This window comes from Phyllobates terribilis, unplaced genomic scaffold (genome assembly GCF_046119375.1).
Source record: "Phyllobates terribilis strain yellow unplaced genomic scaffold, ASM4611937v1 Scaffold_3__8_contigs__length_932513732, whole genome shotgun sequence".
In the NCBI taxonomy this organism is placed as follows: Eukaryota; Metazoa; Chordata; class Amphibia; order Anura; family Dendrobatidae; genus Phyllobates; species Phyllobates terribilis.
The window spans coordinates 848,595,829-848,610,900 of record NW_027362763.1 but is presented as its reverse complement, the minus strand read 5'-3'; the positions used below and the strand labels follow the sequence as shown (position 1 = coordinate 848,610,900).

At 42.7% G+C, this 15,072-nt stretch overlaps 1 protein-coding gene across 1 annotated transcript in view; it reads left to right on the top strand.

Annotated features, from left to right (window-relative positions):
• The window catches only part of LOC141257684 (two pore channel protein 2-like), a 105,235-nt gene that overhangs the window by 57,365 nt on the left and 32,798 nt on the right, over window positions 1-15,072 (top strand). The window contains exon 8 of the mRNA XM_073672529.1: window positions 11,678-11,804. Within this exon, the coding sequence (XP_073528630.1) occupies window positions 11,678-11,804 (127 nt within the window). The remainder of the gene's footprint in view (window positions 1-11,677; window positions 11,805-15,072) is intronic.

Genomic DNA, 15,072 nt, shown 5'->3' with positions numbered 1-15,072 from the left:
GAAGAGGAGACTCTCCTCCAGACTCGGGTACCATAGTACCTGTAAAAAAAAAGAATAAAATAAAAAATAAATATTATACTTACCTTCTGATGGACCCCGGTGTCCTTGTCTTGGCTTGCTGGCAGCTCGCGGTAGACTAAAAGGACCTGCAGTGACGTCATTTAGTCATGTGACGGGTCACGCGACCGCTGACGTCGGCAGGTCCTTTAATCTACCGCGAGCTGCCAGCAAGCCAAGACAAAGACACCGGGGGCCATCAGAAGGTAAGTATAATATTTATTTTTTACCATTCTTTCGGTCACACTATATAAATCCATGCCAGTTGCATGGATTTATATAGTGTGACCAAGTTGTCAAGCACTTTCCAAGTGATGCTAAAATCGCTTGCAAAGCGCTTGACAACCCGCATGCGGAATTGCATGTGAAGAACGCTTCACTTCCGCTTGTCCCTGGCAGGAAAAACGCATGTACAATCCGCATGCGTTTTTTCTGCCAGGGAGATGCAGAAACGCTCAGGAAAAATCCAGAGCATTTCTGCATCGTGGGCACATAACCTAAATCTTTTAAAAAAACATGGGGTACCATACGTGAGGATTTTGGAATTCCTGCAAAAAGGTAGTGAGATGGATCTAAAAAAGAGCACCCTTAAAGTTCACTCTGCAGCTTTAGAGGCCCTTTTTGGAGGAGACATCTTGACCCACCCCTTGATAGTAAAATTCTTTACAGCACTTAGCCTCTTGGAATCCATTCCAAACCCGAGAGCAGCCCCCTGGGACTTAAACCTAGTCCTCAAAGCTCTTACTAAGACTCCCTTTGAGCCCATATTAGATTGTTCTCTTAAAAATTTGACCCTTAAAATGGCACTCCTGGTGGCTCTTACATCAGCTAGATGGGTAGGAGAAATTCAGGCCCTATCAGTAAATAAGCCCTTCACTCAAATCCTGTCAGATAGGGTTATTCTTTCCCCAGACCTTGCCTTCCTTCCAAAGGTAGTGTCCTCTTTTCATAGATCACAGGATATACTTTTACCGTCATTGTGCGAGAACCCTAAAAATGAGGGGGAAAGGGAGTTCCACACCCTAGATGTCAGGAGATGTCTACTGCAATACTTTGAATCAACCAAGGAAATTCTGAAAACTACCTGCCTGTTTGTTCTCTTCCAGGGTCCCAGGAAGGGCCAGGCTGCGTCCAAAGGGTCCATAGCTAGATGGGTCAGGACGGGGATTGCTCTGGCATACACCTTGGGGGGGAATTCCCCCGTTCTGATAAGATTAATGCACACTCCACAAGGGCTGTCTCTACTTCATGGGCGGAAAGAGCAAATGCTTCTCTGGAACAGATTTGTATTGCTGCCACGTGGTCTTCACCCTCCACTTTCTTCAAGCACTACAGTTGGTGATCTATCCTTCGGTAGTAAAGTCCCACAAGCGGTAGTCCCTCCCTAGGGGGGATTCCTTCGTAATCTCTCCATGGGTGCTGTCATGGGCAATGTGAAAAATGATTATTACTTACCGGTAATCGGATTTTCCATGACCCATGACAGCACCCTCACTTATTCCCTCCCTTTTCACCCTCATTATGGTGGAGGATGCATGTGTTAATCACAAGGTGTCGCAAAAAAAAAGTAGAATGCATGCATTTATAATCTATATTTATACCTTCGATTCTGGAGTTGCCATAATTGGTGGGACTCCACTCAGAATTTAGAAGGTGAAAGTTATATGTATGTATTGTCTAAACTAACGAACGGGGTTCCTCTGATGCTCGGCAAAGGCAAACCACGGAGGCATAGTAGAGGGCTCCGCCTTTTAAACCTGTAGTGGTTTTCTTTCCTCGGGGCGGATCCCTCTCTACATGCTGTCGTGGGTCATGGGAAATCCGATTACCGGTAAGTAATCATCATTTTTTGCAAATTTATTGAAAAAGAAAAACTGAAATATCACCTGGTCATAAGTATTCAGACCCTTTGCTCAGACACTCATATTTAAGTCACATGCTGTCCATTTCCTTGTGATCCTCCTTGAGATGGTTCTACTCCTTCATTGGAGTCCAGTTGTGTTTAATTAAACTGATAGGACTTGATTTGGAAAGGCACACACCTGTCTATACAAGACCTCACAGCTCACAGTGCATGTCAGACCAAATGAGAATCATGAGCTCAAAGGAACTGCCCAAGGAGCTCAGAGACAGAATTGTGGCAAGGCACAGATCTGGCCAAGGTTACAAAAGAATTTCTGCATTACTCAAGGTTCCTAAGAGCACAGTGGCCTCCGTAATCCTTAAATGGAAGAAGTTTGGGACCACCAGAAGTCTTCCTAGACCTGGCCGTCCAGCTAAACTGAGCAATCGTGGGAGAAGCGCCTTGGTGAGAGAGGTAAAGAAGAAGAAAGTCAACTATCACTGCACCCCTCCACCAGTCGGGCCTTTATGGCAGAGTGGCCCGACGGAAGCCTCTCCTCAGTGCAAGACATATTAAAGCCCGCATAGAGTTTGCTCAAAAACACATGAAGGACTCCCAGACTATGAGAAATAAGATTCTCTGGTCTGATGAGACGAAGATAGAACTTTTTGGTGATAATTCTGCCCAGTACAATACCAACAGTGAAACATGGTGGCAGCATCATGCTATGGGGGTGTTTTTCAGCTGCAGGCACAAGACGACTGGTTGCAATTGAAGGAAACATAATGCGGCCGAATACAGAGAGATCCTGGATGAAAACCTCTTCCAGAGTGTTCTGGACCTCAGACTTGGCCGAAAGTTCACCTTCCAACAAGACAATGACCCTAAGCACACAGCTAAAATAACAGAGGAGTGGCTTCAGAACAACTCTGTGACCATTCTTGACTGGCCCAGCCAGAGCCCTGACCTAAACCCAATTGAGCATCTCTGGAGTGACCTGAAAATGGCTGTCCACCAACGTTCACCATCCAACCTGACGGAACTGGAGAGGATCTGCAAGGAAGAATAGCAGAGGATCCCCAAATCCAGGTGTGAAGAACTTGTTGCATCATTCCTGAGAAGACTCATGGCTGTACTAGCTCAAAAGGGTGCTTCTACTCAATACTGAGCAAAGGGTCTGAATACCTATGACCATGTGATATTTCAGTTTTTCTTTTTTAATAAATTTGCAAATATTTCTACATTTTCTTTTTTTTCAATCAAGATGGGGTGCAGAGTGTACTTTAATGAGAAAAAAAATGAACTTTTTAGAATTTACCAAATGGCTGCAATGAAACAAAGAGTGAAAAATTTAAAGGGGTCTGAATATTTACCATATCCACTGTATATGTATGGATATATATGTGCGTGTGTGTATATGTATATATTTGTGTGTGTGTGTATGTATAATATACATGCACACATACAGTATATATACACATATATATATAATTTAAATATGTAGTGCTGGCCAATGTTGGAGCACATGGAGCACATAAGTTCTGATTATAATCAGAAGTACCAGTCTTCAAACAAAAAACACTCATTTAACATGCAGAAATAATTCCTGAATTGCTGTTTTTTTATACTGCCTACCAAAAATTCCAATAAAAAGTGATGAAAAAATAAAAACTTCAACTCTTCCCACAAAAAAAGAAAGTCCATTGTCTGCACAAATTAAACAAGTTACAGCTCTCAAAGTATGGCAATGTTAAAAAAAAAAAAAAAAAAGTATGTTGCAAGGGCTGATAAATAAATAGATTTCTAGATTCAGGTAAGTAGGTAGCAACAAATCTAATTAAAAAGTATCTTTTATTGATCAATATTAAAAATACCTGTATCCCAGGATACGGGTATTTTTTAATATTGATCAATAAAGGTTCCTTTTAATTAGATTTATTGCTACCTACTTTCAATGTAAAAAAAAGTTATTTGCGTGTATAAAAGCAGCAAAACAAAGAAACAAACAAACAAACCAAAAAAAAGCAATATAAATTTGGCAACACTGTAACCGTGCTGACCCCAAGAATAAAGTTGTCATATCACTTATACCACACAGTGAACAGCAAAGAAAAAAAAGTAGGTACAAAATACTCCTGACCTGCTGTATATTTGTTCATTCTGCCTACCAAAAATTGGAATAAGGCTCTGGTCACATTTATCCTGTGTTGTACATTGAGCACTAATGTTGAGGTTTCACCTAAATCTCAAATAACAGAATACAGATAGATCGCCAATTGAACCATTCACTATGACGAGGCAGATGGAGACACTTGGGACTCTCTTGCTTCTGTTCCTGTGTTGTTTCTTCTTTTTTAGGCATGCAGTCCACCATGCTTTTCCACATCTTCAAAAAGTTGGACACTGCTGGAACAGAGGCCATTGGTATCACGAGTAGTGTTGAGCGATACCTTCCGATATCAGGAGATATCGTATCGGATTGGATCGGACCGATACTCAAAAAGTATCGGATATCACCGATTCCGATACCGGAAACCAATGCAAGTCAATGGGACAGAAATATCGGAATGAAAATAAACCCTTTCTTTCCTTTGTAGGTTAATTCTACATGAAGTAAAACAACTAAGAATAATGTAGAATGTATTATGCGAAAAGCCGGCAATTCATCAGCGCATACACCGGTACCCGACAATTTACAACAGAAAGAATAGAGCATCACACATAGATTAGATAGATAGAAACATGTCAGTCACATATATATGAAGTACAGTGACAGTGTTGCTTAATTTACTTGTCATTTAGTGCAAAGGATTTATTAAAAAAAATATTAGTGTTTTCGTGCACCGTCTCTTTAAAAAAGCCGGCCGGCAATTCAGCAGCGGTACCCGACAATTTGTAACAGAAAGAATAGAGAATCACACATAGATTAGATAGATAGAAACATGTCAGTCACATATATATGAAGTACAGTGACAGTGTTGCTTACTGTACTTGTCATTTAGTGTTAAAATAAAGGATTTATTTTAAAAAAAATTGGCGTGGGGTTCCCCTTAATTTTAGTCTCTAGCGGAGGTTAAGCAGACAGCTGGGGCAGATGTTTGAAGCCTGGGAAGGGGGTAATACCCACGGAGCTTCCCAGGCTGCTAATATCAGCCCTCAGCGGAATACTTAGCCTTTACTAGCTATTAAAATGGGGGACCCCCCCAAAAAAATGACGTGGGGTTCCCCCTAATTTAATAGCTAGCAAAGGCTAGGCAGACAGCTGGGGGCTGATATTAATAGCCCAGGAAGGGTGCCATGAATATTGCCCCCCTCCCAGGCTAGAAACACCAGCCGTCAGCCGCCCCAGAAATGGCGCATCCACAGGATGCGCCAACTCTGGCACTTAGCCTCGCTCTTCCCACTGCCCTGTAGCGGTGGCAGGGGGTAATAGGGCTGGGGTTGATGTCGACTTATAATGCCAGCTGACATCAAGCCCAGGTTAGTAATGGAGAGGCGTCTATAAGACACCCCCATTACTAACCCCATAGTCAAAGTTACAAAAAAAAAACACAAACACCCAGAATAAACTCCTTTTAATTGAAATAAACACGCAATTCTTTATTGTTCTAAATTAAACCATACTTACCGTCACGCCCATTCCAGCTGAAGCCAACGATCTCCTGCAATAAAAGTAAAATATTAAAGCAACCTCATCCTTACCTTTCCATGGTTCCCACGATGGCTTCAGCTCTGCTACATCGAGATGACAGGCTGGACCGCAGCAGAACGCTGCCATCCAGCCTGTCATCCCGCGGACACTGAGAAGCGCAGGCATGCTTGCGCTCCTCAGTGTCTCTCTGTGACGGCATCCAGATGAGCCGACAATGAGCTCGGCTCACCTCATGCACGTCACTGACAGCGTGGGAAAATTCTCCTGCACTCAGCGCTTCAGCGTGAGAATTTTCCCACGCTGTCAGTGACGTGCATGAGGTGAGCTGAGTTCATTGGACATGAACTCGGCTCATCTGGATGACGTCACAGAGAGACACTGAGGAGCGCAAGCATGCCTGCGCTTCTCAGTGTCTGCGGGATGACAGGCTGGATGGCAGCGTTCTGCTGCGGTCCAGCCTGTCATCTCGATGTAGCAGAGCTGAAGCTGTCGTGGGATCCATGGGAAGGTAAGGATGAGGTTGGTTTATTTTTCTTTTATTGCAGGAGATCGTTGGCTTCAGCTGGAATGATACTTTACTAGAAATTCATGGTGGTCATGTCTAATATTGGCGTGACCCCATGAATTTCGGGCTTAGGGCCAGCTGATAATGCCAAGATGGCCTTAACCCCTTTATTACCCAGTGAGCCACCGCACCAGGGCCCTGGATGAGTTGGGTACAGCGCCCAAAAAAAATAAGTGGGGCTTCTCCCTAATTTTGTGTCCAGCCAGGTACAACTAGGCAGCTGGGGGATGGAATCTGCAGCGCAGGGAGACCCAAGCTTTCTGGGCCTCCCCCCCACTGCAAATTGCAGTCCGCAGCCGCCCCGGAAAATGGCGCGTTCATAGAAGCTGGATGCTGTACCTGGCTGGCATACAAAAATTAATAAAAAAATAAATAATAATTTAGGGACTGCATCTTTATTAACTCCTCAAATGTCATTTAGTGTTAAAATAAAGGATTTATTTAAAAAAAAAATTGGCGTGGGATGCCCCATAATTTTAGTCTCTAGCGGAGGTTAAGCAGACGGCTGGGGCAGATGTTTGAAGCCTGGGAAAGGGGTAATACCCACGGAGCTTCCCAGACTACTAATATCAGCCCCCAGCTGAATACCTAGCCTTTACTAGCTATTAAAATGGGGGACCCCCCAAAAAAAATGACGTGGGGTCCCCCCTAATTTAATAGCTAGCAAAGGCTAGGCAGACAGCTGGGGGCTGATATTAATAGCCCAGGAAGGGTGCCATGAATATTGGCCCCCTCCCAGGCTAGAAACACCAGCCGTCAGCCGCCCCAGAAATGGCGCATCCACAGGATGCGCGAATTCTGGCACTTAGCCTCGCTCTTCCACGCTGCCCTGGTGCGGTGGCAGGGGGTAATGGGGCTGGGGTTCATGTCAGCGCCAGCTGCCATGATGCCCAGGTTAGTAATGATGGGCGTCTATAAGACACCCCCATTACTAACCTACAAAGTGTTAAAAAGAAAACACACACTACACCCAGAAAAAAATAATTTATTTGAAATAAAACACACTATTTTATTTAATTCTTAGTTTACTAAAAAAAAATAGTTACCTGTCCACATTCCTGCGCTGATCTCCCATGCACAGCTGTCACATCTGGAGATGGTGACAGCTGTGCATGGCTGCTGTAAGCTCACACTGCCGGGAACACGTCCGCTCCCGGCAGCGGGAGCCACTGACTGAGGTCACCGGAGTGCATTCAGGCAGCGCAGCTCCGGAGACCTCCTTTACGGCACTGCTGTACCGTGGGAATTTCTCACGGTACAGCAGGGCCGTAAAGGAGCTAACCGGAGCAGCGCTGCCTGAACTCCGGAGAACCCGCTTATGCAATGACGGGGCTGCTTTACGGCCCCATCATTCTAGCGGCGGCAGCGGTTCAGAGCGGTCACATTCTATGTGGCTGCTCTGAACTGGAGATCATCGTGGGACACTCGTGGACTACTACGGAGGGGTAAGGATAAGGTTGTGGTTTATTATTTTATATTTTATTACAGGAGATCGATGGCTTCGGTGAATTAGGTGTCTAGGTGAGTATAGGTGTAGTTTTTTATTTTTTACTTTATTTTAGGTGGCGATCGGCAGGGACAGGTAATGTATGAAGTAATTTATTGTAGGTAACCACTGACCACCAATGACATGTATTTAAAATTTATTGGGGACACAGTAGGGCAATTTAAATAGCAGGATCAGGCTGATGGGAACTACTGCTCCCATCGAGCTGATCCTGCTGGCACGAGTGGACGGGGGACAGACATAGGCCGATGGGAGTAGTAGTGTCACATCGGCCTATGTCTGCCTGCACAGACACCGCGCACAGACACCGCGCACAGACACCGCGCACACACCAATCATGACCGGTCTGGGAGGTGAGGCTGACCTGTGCGACCGTGGGAAAGTTCATGTGAGTTCATGCAATGCAGTCAAGCATGAACTCACATGAACCCTCTGAGGGCACCGCGGCGACTTCAAATGAACAGCTGATCGGCATCACCTGATACCTCAGCTGTTCATTTGAAATAACCGGCGGGAAAGCGCAGCACAGAACGGGAAAGCCGGCGGTGAAGTCTTTTCACTGCCGGCATCCCCGCCCAGGTTCTTCGCTCCCCGCTCCTTGGTGCAGCGCTCCCCGCCCGGTCCTAACTTACGATCGGGATGGGAGGTGGCGAGGGGAGCGGAGGATTGGGATAGGAGGCTGCGGGGAAGCAGTATGGGGCTGTGTGATTGTTTAAAAGCCGGCGGCTTTTTACCGCCCGCTGGCTTTTAAACGATCAGGAGAATTCTCCCACGCTGGGATGGCATTCTGATGACAGGCTGGATCTCAGCTGAGCGCTGCCATCCAGCTTGTCATACTTCAGAGACACTGTAGAGCGCAGGCATTATGGGAACTTCCGATTCCGGTATTCGATATTGTAAAAGTATTGGAATTAAGTATCGGAATGCCGATACCGCGAATATCTGCCGATACCCGATATTTCAGTATCGGAATGCTCAACACTAATCACGAGTGATTCAGTATGCCTCATTGTAGTGGGATTGAGATAAAGTGTTGTTTGGGGTCACTTTTCAGGGGGCTCTGCTTTTCTGGCCCCTTAGGGACTTTGCTAATATGACATGACACCCACAAACCATTCCAGCAAAATATTCACTCCAAAGTGAGCTTTGCAGTTTGCCCGAGCTGACTTTCTGACCACATATGGTGTATTACTGCACGAAGGAGAAATTGTCTTACAAATTGTGGCGTTTCTTTTCTCCTGTTTATAGTTTGTAAAAATGAAAAAATGTGAATCTAACCTAAAGTTTTAGTGAAAAAATAATTACTTTTTTATTTTTTATGGGCCAGTTTTATAAATTTCTGTGAAATGCCTTTGAGTTCAGAATTCTCACTACACTCCTAGATAAACTCCATCATTTTTCAAAATGGGGTCACTTGTGGGGATTCTGCATTTTTAGCATCTTAGGAGCTTTGCAAATGTGGCAGGGTGTCAACAAGCTGTTCCTGCCAAAATTGAGCTCCACAAGAAAAAAAGTGTCTCTCCTTCCCTTCCCAGCCCTGCTACGTGCCCATACAGTAGTTTCTGCCCACATATTTGGTACTGCAGTGTTCAGGAGAAATTGCGTAATACATTGTAGAGTCCATGAAAATGAAATATGTAGGGCTAAGAAAAACATTTTTTGGTGGAAAAAATTATTTTGCACATCCCAATGTTAAAAAAAAAAAAAAAAAAAAAAAAAATCTGTTGAGCACTTGTGGGTTTAAAATGTGCTGTAAACTGAAGGTTTCTACTATTTTGACACCTCAGGGGCTCTGTAAATATGACATGGCATCCACAATTTGTTCCCGATAAATTTATGCTCCAAATGACCAATCACTTTCAGCCCCACTGTGCGCCCAAACAGTAGGTTCCGACCACACATGGGGTATTGCTATATTCGTGAGAAATTGCTTAACAAATTGTGGGGTCCATTTTCACTTACTATCCCTTGTGAAAATTTTTAACATTTTACCGGAAAAAAAAAAAGTATTTATTTTTCTTTCCATTTTGTGTTAATTCCTGTGAAACACCTGAATAGTAAAGAAACTTGCCAAATGCCATTTTACATTTTTGGAGGGGTGCAGTTTTGAAACTGAAGCCTTGTTTTGGGAGATTTCTGACAAAGCAGGTCCTCAAAGTCAATTCAAAAGTGAAGTGGCCCCTAAAAAATAGGTTTTATTTAAGGAAAAAAATATGTATATATTTTTAAATATTTAAAGGTAATCTGTCACCAGGTTTTTACTATGTTATTGGAGAGCAGGATGTTGTAGGGGCAGAGACCTTGATTCCAGTGATGTGTCACTTGCTGGTCTGCATGCTGTCATTTTGATACAATCACTGTTTTCTCTGAAATCAATATCATCCAAATAAAAAACGTAACACTGAAAAAAAATGGGGAAAGAGACCATGGGCCACAAAGTAATGCCTAACTGATAAGGGGATAACTCCAGGAATCAATATAAATCCTACACAAAACATGGAGTCCACCAATATGTTAATTCAAGTTTTATTGAAAATTACAAACCTATGCGAGGTACGGAAAGACTTTACAATAAAATCAGAGGTGAAGACTCAAATGTGGAAAGGGGGCACAGTCTGAACACATTATGTAAGGAAGGGCAGAGACCACAAAAGTAAATGCAAATTGCATATACTAGCTATAAAAAGAAGTGTAAATGAATTGTGTTGCTTCAAGTATTAGCATTGAAACACAAGTGTGCTTAATGTGTTACAGAATATTGTTAGTATCCCAGATAAAGTGGCTTACCCATGATTTCCTGTATCAGATCTCGTGCCCTCAACCCTGATGCGCGTTTCATGCGGGCTTCCTCAAGGGGTTGTTCACTGTTTTCTCTGCTGCAGATCCATTGGTTCTCTGAATGATGAGCTCCGTATAACCCTGCCCACACTACTGATTGGCAGCTTTTTGTGTACATTGTGCATAGGCAGAAAGCTGCTAATCAGTAGTGTTACACAGAGCCGGTGACCAGGAGTCACAAGACACTTAGTCCTGTAGTGATAATCAGCTAATAAAACACTACTTTTATTGAAACAGCAACATGCAGCACAGTAAGTGACACATCACTGGAATCAGGGTCTCTGCCCCTACATCATGGTGCTTTCAGATTACATAGCAAAAACCTGCTGATAATTCCCATTAAAGGGAACCTGTCACCAGAGAAAAAGTGCTATTAACCTGCCGATAATCGGGTTAATAACCTGCCCTGCACCTGCTCTTAGCTGAGGGAAAATGAACTTTATTCTCCTGGGCAGCGTTCTGGTTTCAGTCACGGGGCTGTAACAGCGCGCAGTCACCACTCTGAGTATACAGAGCGGCGATTGTAAACGTGCCCCTGGCCCTGACTGACAGCCGGCCCTAAAACTGAGACAGTGTCATTCAGGGCCAGTGGCGCAGATAGAGTTGCCACTCTGTATACTCAGAGAGGTACGGTAACTGAAACCTGAACGCTGCAGGGGTAATAAAGTTAATTTTTCGCCCCTCAGTGTTCGGCTAAGTGTGGGTGTCGGCCCGGTTAATAACGCTATTAACCTGCAGATTAACCCTATATCTGCAGGTTAATAGCGTCTTTTCTGGTGACCGGTTCCCTTTTAAGCGTTTTATCATCCAAACAATATAAAAGAATGTTTGAAAAATGGTGCTGATGTAGAGTAGAAGTATGGTAAATGCTATATATTAACTAGTTTGTGTAGTATTACCATCTGATTTAAAGGCATAAAAATTTAAAAAATATATTTTTTTTTCATCAAACTTAAGATATTTAAATCAAAAAACACAAATCCTTATCAAGCTAAATTTACTAACCACATAAACCACAATGTATCACGAAAAAACTATCTTTGAATCACTGGGATATGTTGATGCATTCAAGAGTTCTTCCCACATAAAGTGACATTTGTTAGGTTTGAAAAATCTGTCCTGGTCAGAATTTGAAAGCTTTTATAGTCTTTATTGCATTTCAATATCATTGCCTCTTCATGTTGTATGTCATACATTGTACATTTTCCTTCCTAGGATGCCGGCTTATGACTACAGCTGGTGGTATTCGGTCTTCTTCATAGCCTACATTATCCTGAATACTTATATTTTCATGTCTGTCTTCTTAGCCGTTGTGTACCATAATTACAGAAAACATTTAAAGGTATGTTTTTTTAGGGGTTGTGTGCTCATTAGGGTATTAGTTAACGAAATGGGGAGGGTCAAATGTTAAATTCTAAATGGCTGTAGACAATACCTTTGACTCATCCAATAATTTAAAGGAAAATTATTGAAGAAAAAACTTTTTCTGGTACCTCAAAGCTCATAAATGATCATACATGGTGATGCACCTTTTACAAGCATTTAGCTGAAAAACAAAGAAAGCAAAAAAGGACTCAAAATTCATTAAAAATGAATACTTTTATTTCATTAAATGAAAACACAATTATTGAGGTTTTCAGATTTATCTCTGGTGAAACACTGATGACAAGGGCTGAACAATGCTATTTCTCAGTACAATAAATGTATCAGTCATGCAGAAAATTACATGATATTAAATGGTTGCTCCTGGTAAGATCTACAACTACATAACAGGTGTAGGCCTGTGTATATACTGTAACAAAGTCACTGGCAAAGTACTGGAGGAGAGATATATGTTTCACAGAGGCTATTCGCTTCAGTGATTTGAAACCTAGAAGTTTGATCCAGCACACTTAGTGCTGAGTGGGGTTAAGCAGACATTTTAAAAGGGCTAGGTTTTTGAAAACAACCATAGAGTGGATGGGAGGTTGTTCTCCGTATCTCCACCCTACGGTGTGGTCTGGGGTTTAAATACATGGCCTGCTGAGGTATTCAGTGTTCAGAGTATCTGGAGAGGCTAGGTCCAGAGAGAGAGAGGAGCTTGGGTTTGTATAACCTGAACCATGTGTTGTGCTACACCCTGAGCCGCCTTATTCCCGCGGAATATGCTGTACTGTTATTTTTGTTTTGCCGTTATGCCAGAAGTGCTGTGTTTGATTTGATGAACTTTAGGTTGGTTTATGTTATTTTTTTAATAAATCAACAAATTCTTTAAATAGACAGTGTTCTTGAATGTACCTCCATGTGCAGCTGAGTGAGCTGTTCTACCACCATACATATATTGTTATACTGTTTGTAATAGTACCCACAAACACACATCTGATGCAAATGTATCAGCTATTCAGAGAATCGCATGATATTAAGTGGTTGCTCCTAGGGGTCCCCTGAGGAAGCGAGTGACGCGAAACGTGCATTGGGGTAGTGAGACAATGTGGTGTTGGACTTTGCTATAGGTCATTACCTGCTCTGATATACTTTTCATTAGATGTATAGGTGCAACTCTGCAGGTCTGCACCTGTGACGTGGTTGTAGATGTTACTGGGAGCAACCACTTAATATCATGTGATTTTCTGCATGACTCATACATTTATTGTACTGAGAAATAACATTGTTCAGCCCTTGAAATCAGTGTTTCACCAGTGATAAATCTGTGAACCTCAAGAATTGTGTTTTAATTTAATGAAATAAAAGTTTGTTAATTTTTATTGAATTATGACCTCTTTTTTTTTTTTTCTGTTTTTTTGAGACCCTTTAAAAGCATGGTTGGACAATAGTGAGAGTATCCCCCAGATGTAATATGAACCAACTGGCTTACATTTCCTGTGTAAACCAATCATTCTTCTTCTAAGCCACGGACTGGCTTCATCTGAGGCATATCTAGGGGTTCATATCGGGGAGCGGGTGAAACTTCTGAGTGGTCTCCTAACCAGGTAATTGTATTTACAACTACTGAGGCCCACCCTAATGATGGGTTTAGGGGAACCTCAGCAGGTGACAGTACTGTTACTAAAAATAAATCTCTATACAAAGACCAAGACCAATATTACTGACATACGGTGACCATATAGTGGTAAATACCAGTCCTGCAGAACATATACGGGATTACACTTACAAATATTGACTTACAGCTGATGTTGCTTCTGATGCAGTCATTCGTTTTTCTCGTCTTTTCCATCTTGCCCAAACCGCCATGACAACTTCTTCCAGCATCGAATTGTCAGCAGAGTTTACATCAAAGATATATTTTACTTTTCACACTTCCAGCACTGCTCCCATCTATTTCCAACTTGCACTAAATCCTCATCTTGCTGTCACCCCAATTCTGAGCCACTGCTGCCATGTGTGTCCCCATTACTGTACCTGCTGTGTGGAACAGAAGCAATTCCGACAATCCCACTGCTAATCAAGGCACTGTGGCAGCCGTATTGGTTGCAGGAGGACCAGAATGCCTATTTGAGCCGAGGAGGCAGCGGTAGGGCATACGCAGGACGCAATGTAGGGTGCCCATCTTAAGTGCTATGGCAGAGGGTTGCTTTAATTTTCTTTTGACAAAAATGGACAATATCAAACAAAATGTTTTTTTCATCAGTTAAGTCTATGGGCACCTTAACTAATAAATAGATAAAATAATTTGTGTTTCTTAATTGGATATACAGTAGTTATATTGCATTGGATTTTGCTACCTACAAGCACCCAGCTATATGGAAATATGTTCATTGAATGACAAAACGATCCGATCAATCAACACTTAGCTTAACATGAGCAGTTCTTGACTAATTACTTTTTAATTGATTTACAGGGAATCTGTCAAAATGATTCACACTCCCAAACTTTTTATATGTTCATGCTGCTCTCCGAAAGATTGCATCAGTAAAGGTGTGGATGACAATCTGTTGTTGCCTGACTTGAGAAATGCTGTTTTTAGTTTATATTCAAATGAGGCTTAAGTGCTCTGGGTGTGTCATAGCACTTCCCAAGTCTATTCCCCACGCAGCTCCACCTTCATCTACTTGACTGATAGCTCACTAATTATATAATCAAGCCAGTGAGATGTCAGTCAAGCAGAGGAAGGCCGTTCTGCGCTGTGAATAAAGCCAGTGAGGCAGAGACTTGGAAAGTGCTGTAACACACCCAGATCATTCGGAAATCAACAGATTAACAGATTGCAAGGGTAATGGTGTGGATGAACTTTTCTTGGACGTTTCATTGGGGGACACCGGAACCATGGATTATATGCTGCCACCTAGAGACTGACACTTAGAAAAAAAATCTGACTTCCACCTTAATGAGGAGATTGCTGTCCTACTTCTAGGCACTTAGTTTCTCATCTCCCTGAGAGGTTCTTAAACAATTTGATGTAGTTAGAGGCAGGTGGAGCTGCACAACTCTAACAGCTGCAGTTAGACATTTAGATGCTTTGTTGGTCATCCCGGTATGTTCTTGCAGCTGTCAGACCGCCTCCAGGGCTACCATTGTTCACTGATTTCGATCTGCTAAACTAGAGCACCCCTGCTAGGGCACAGCTCTCTCCCCCTATGTGTTAGATGTCCAGGATTATATTCCTCCAGGTG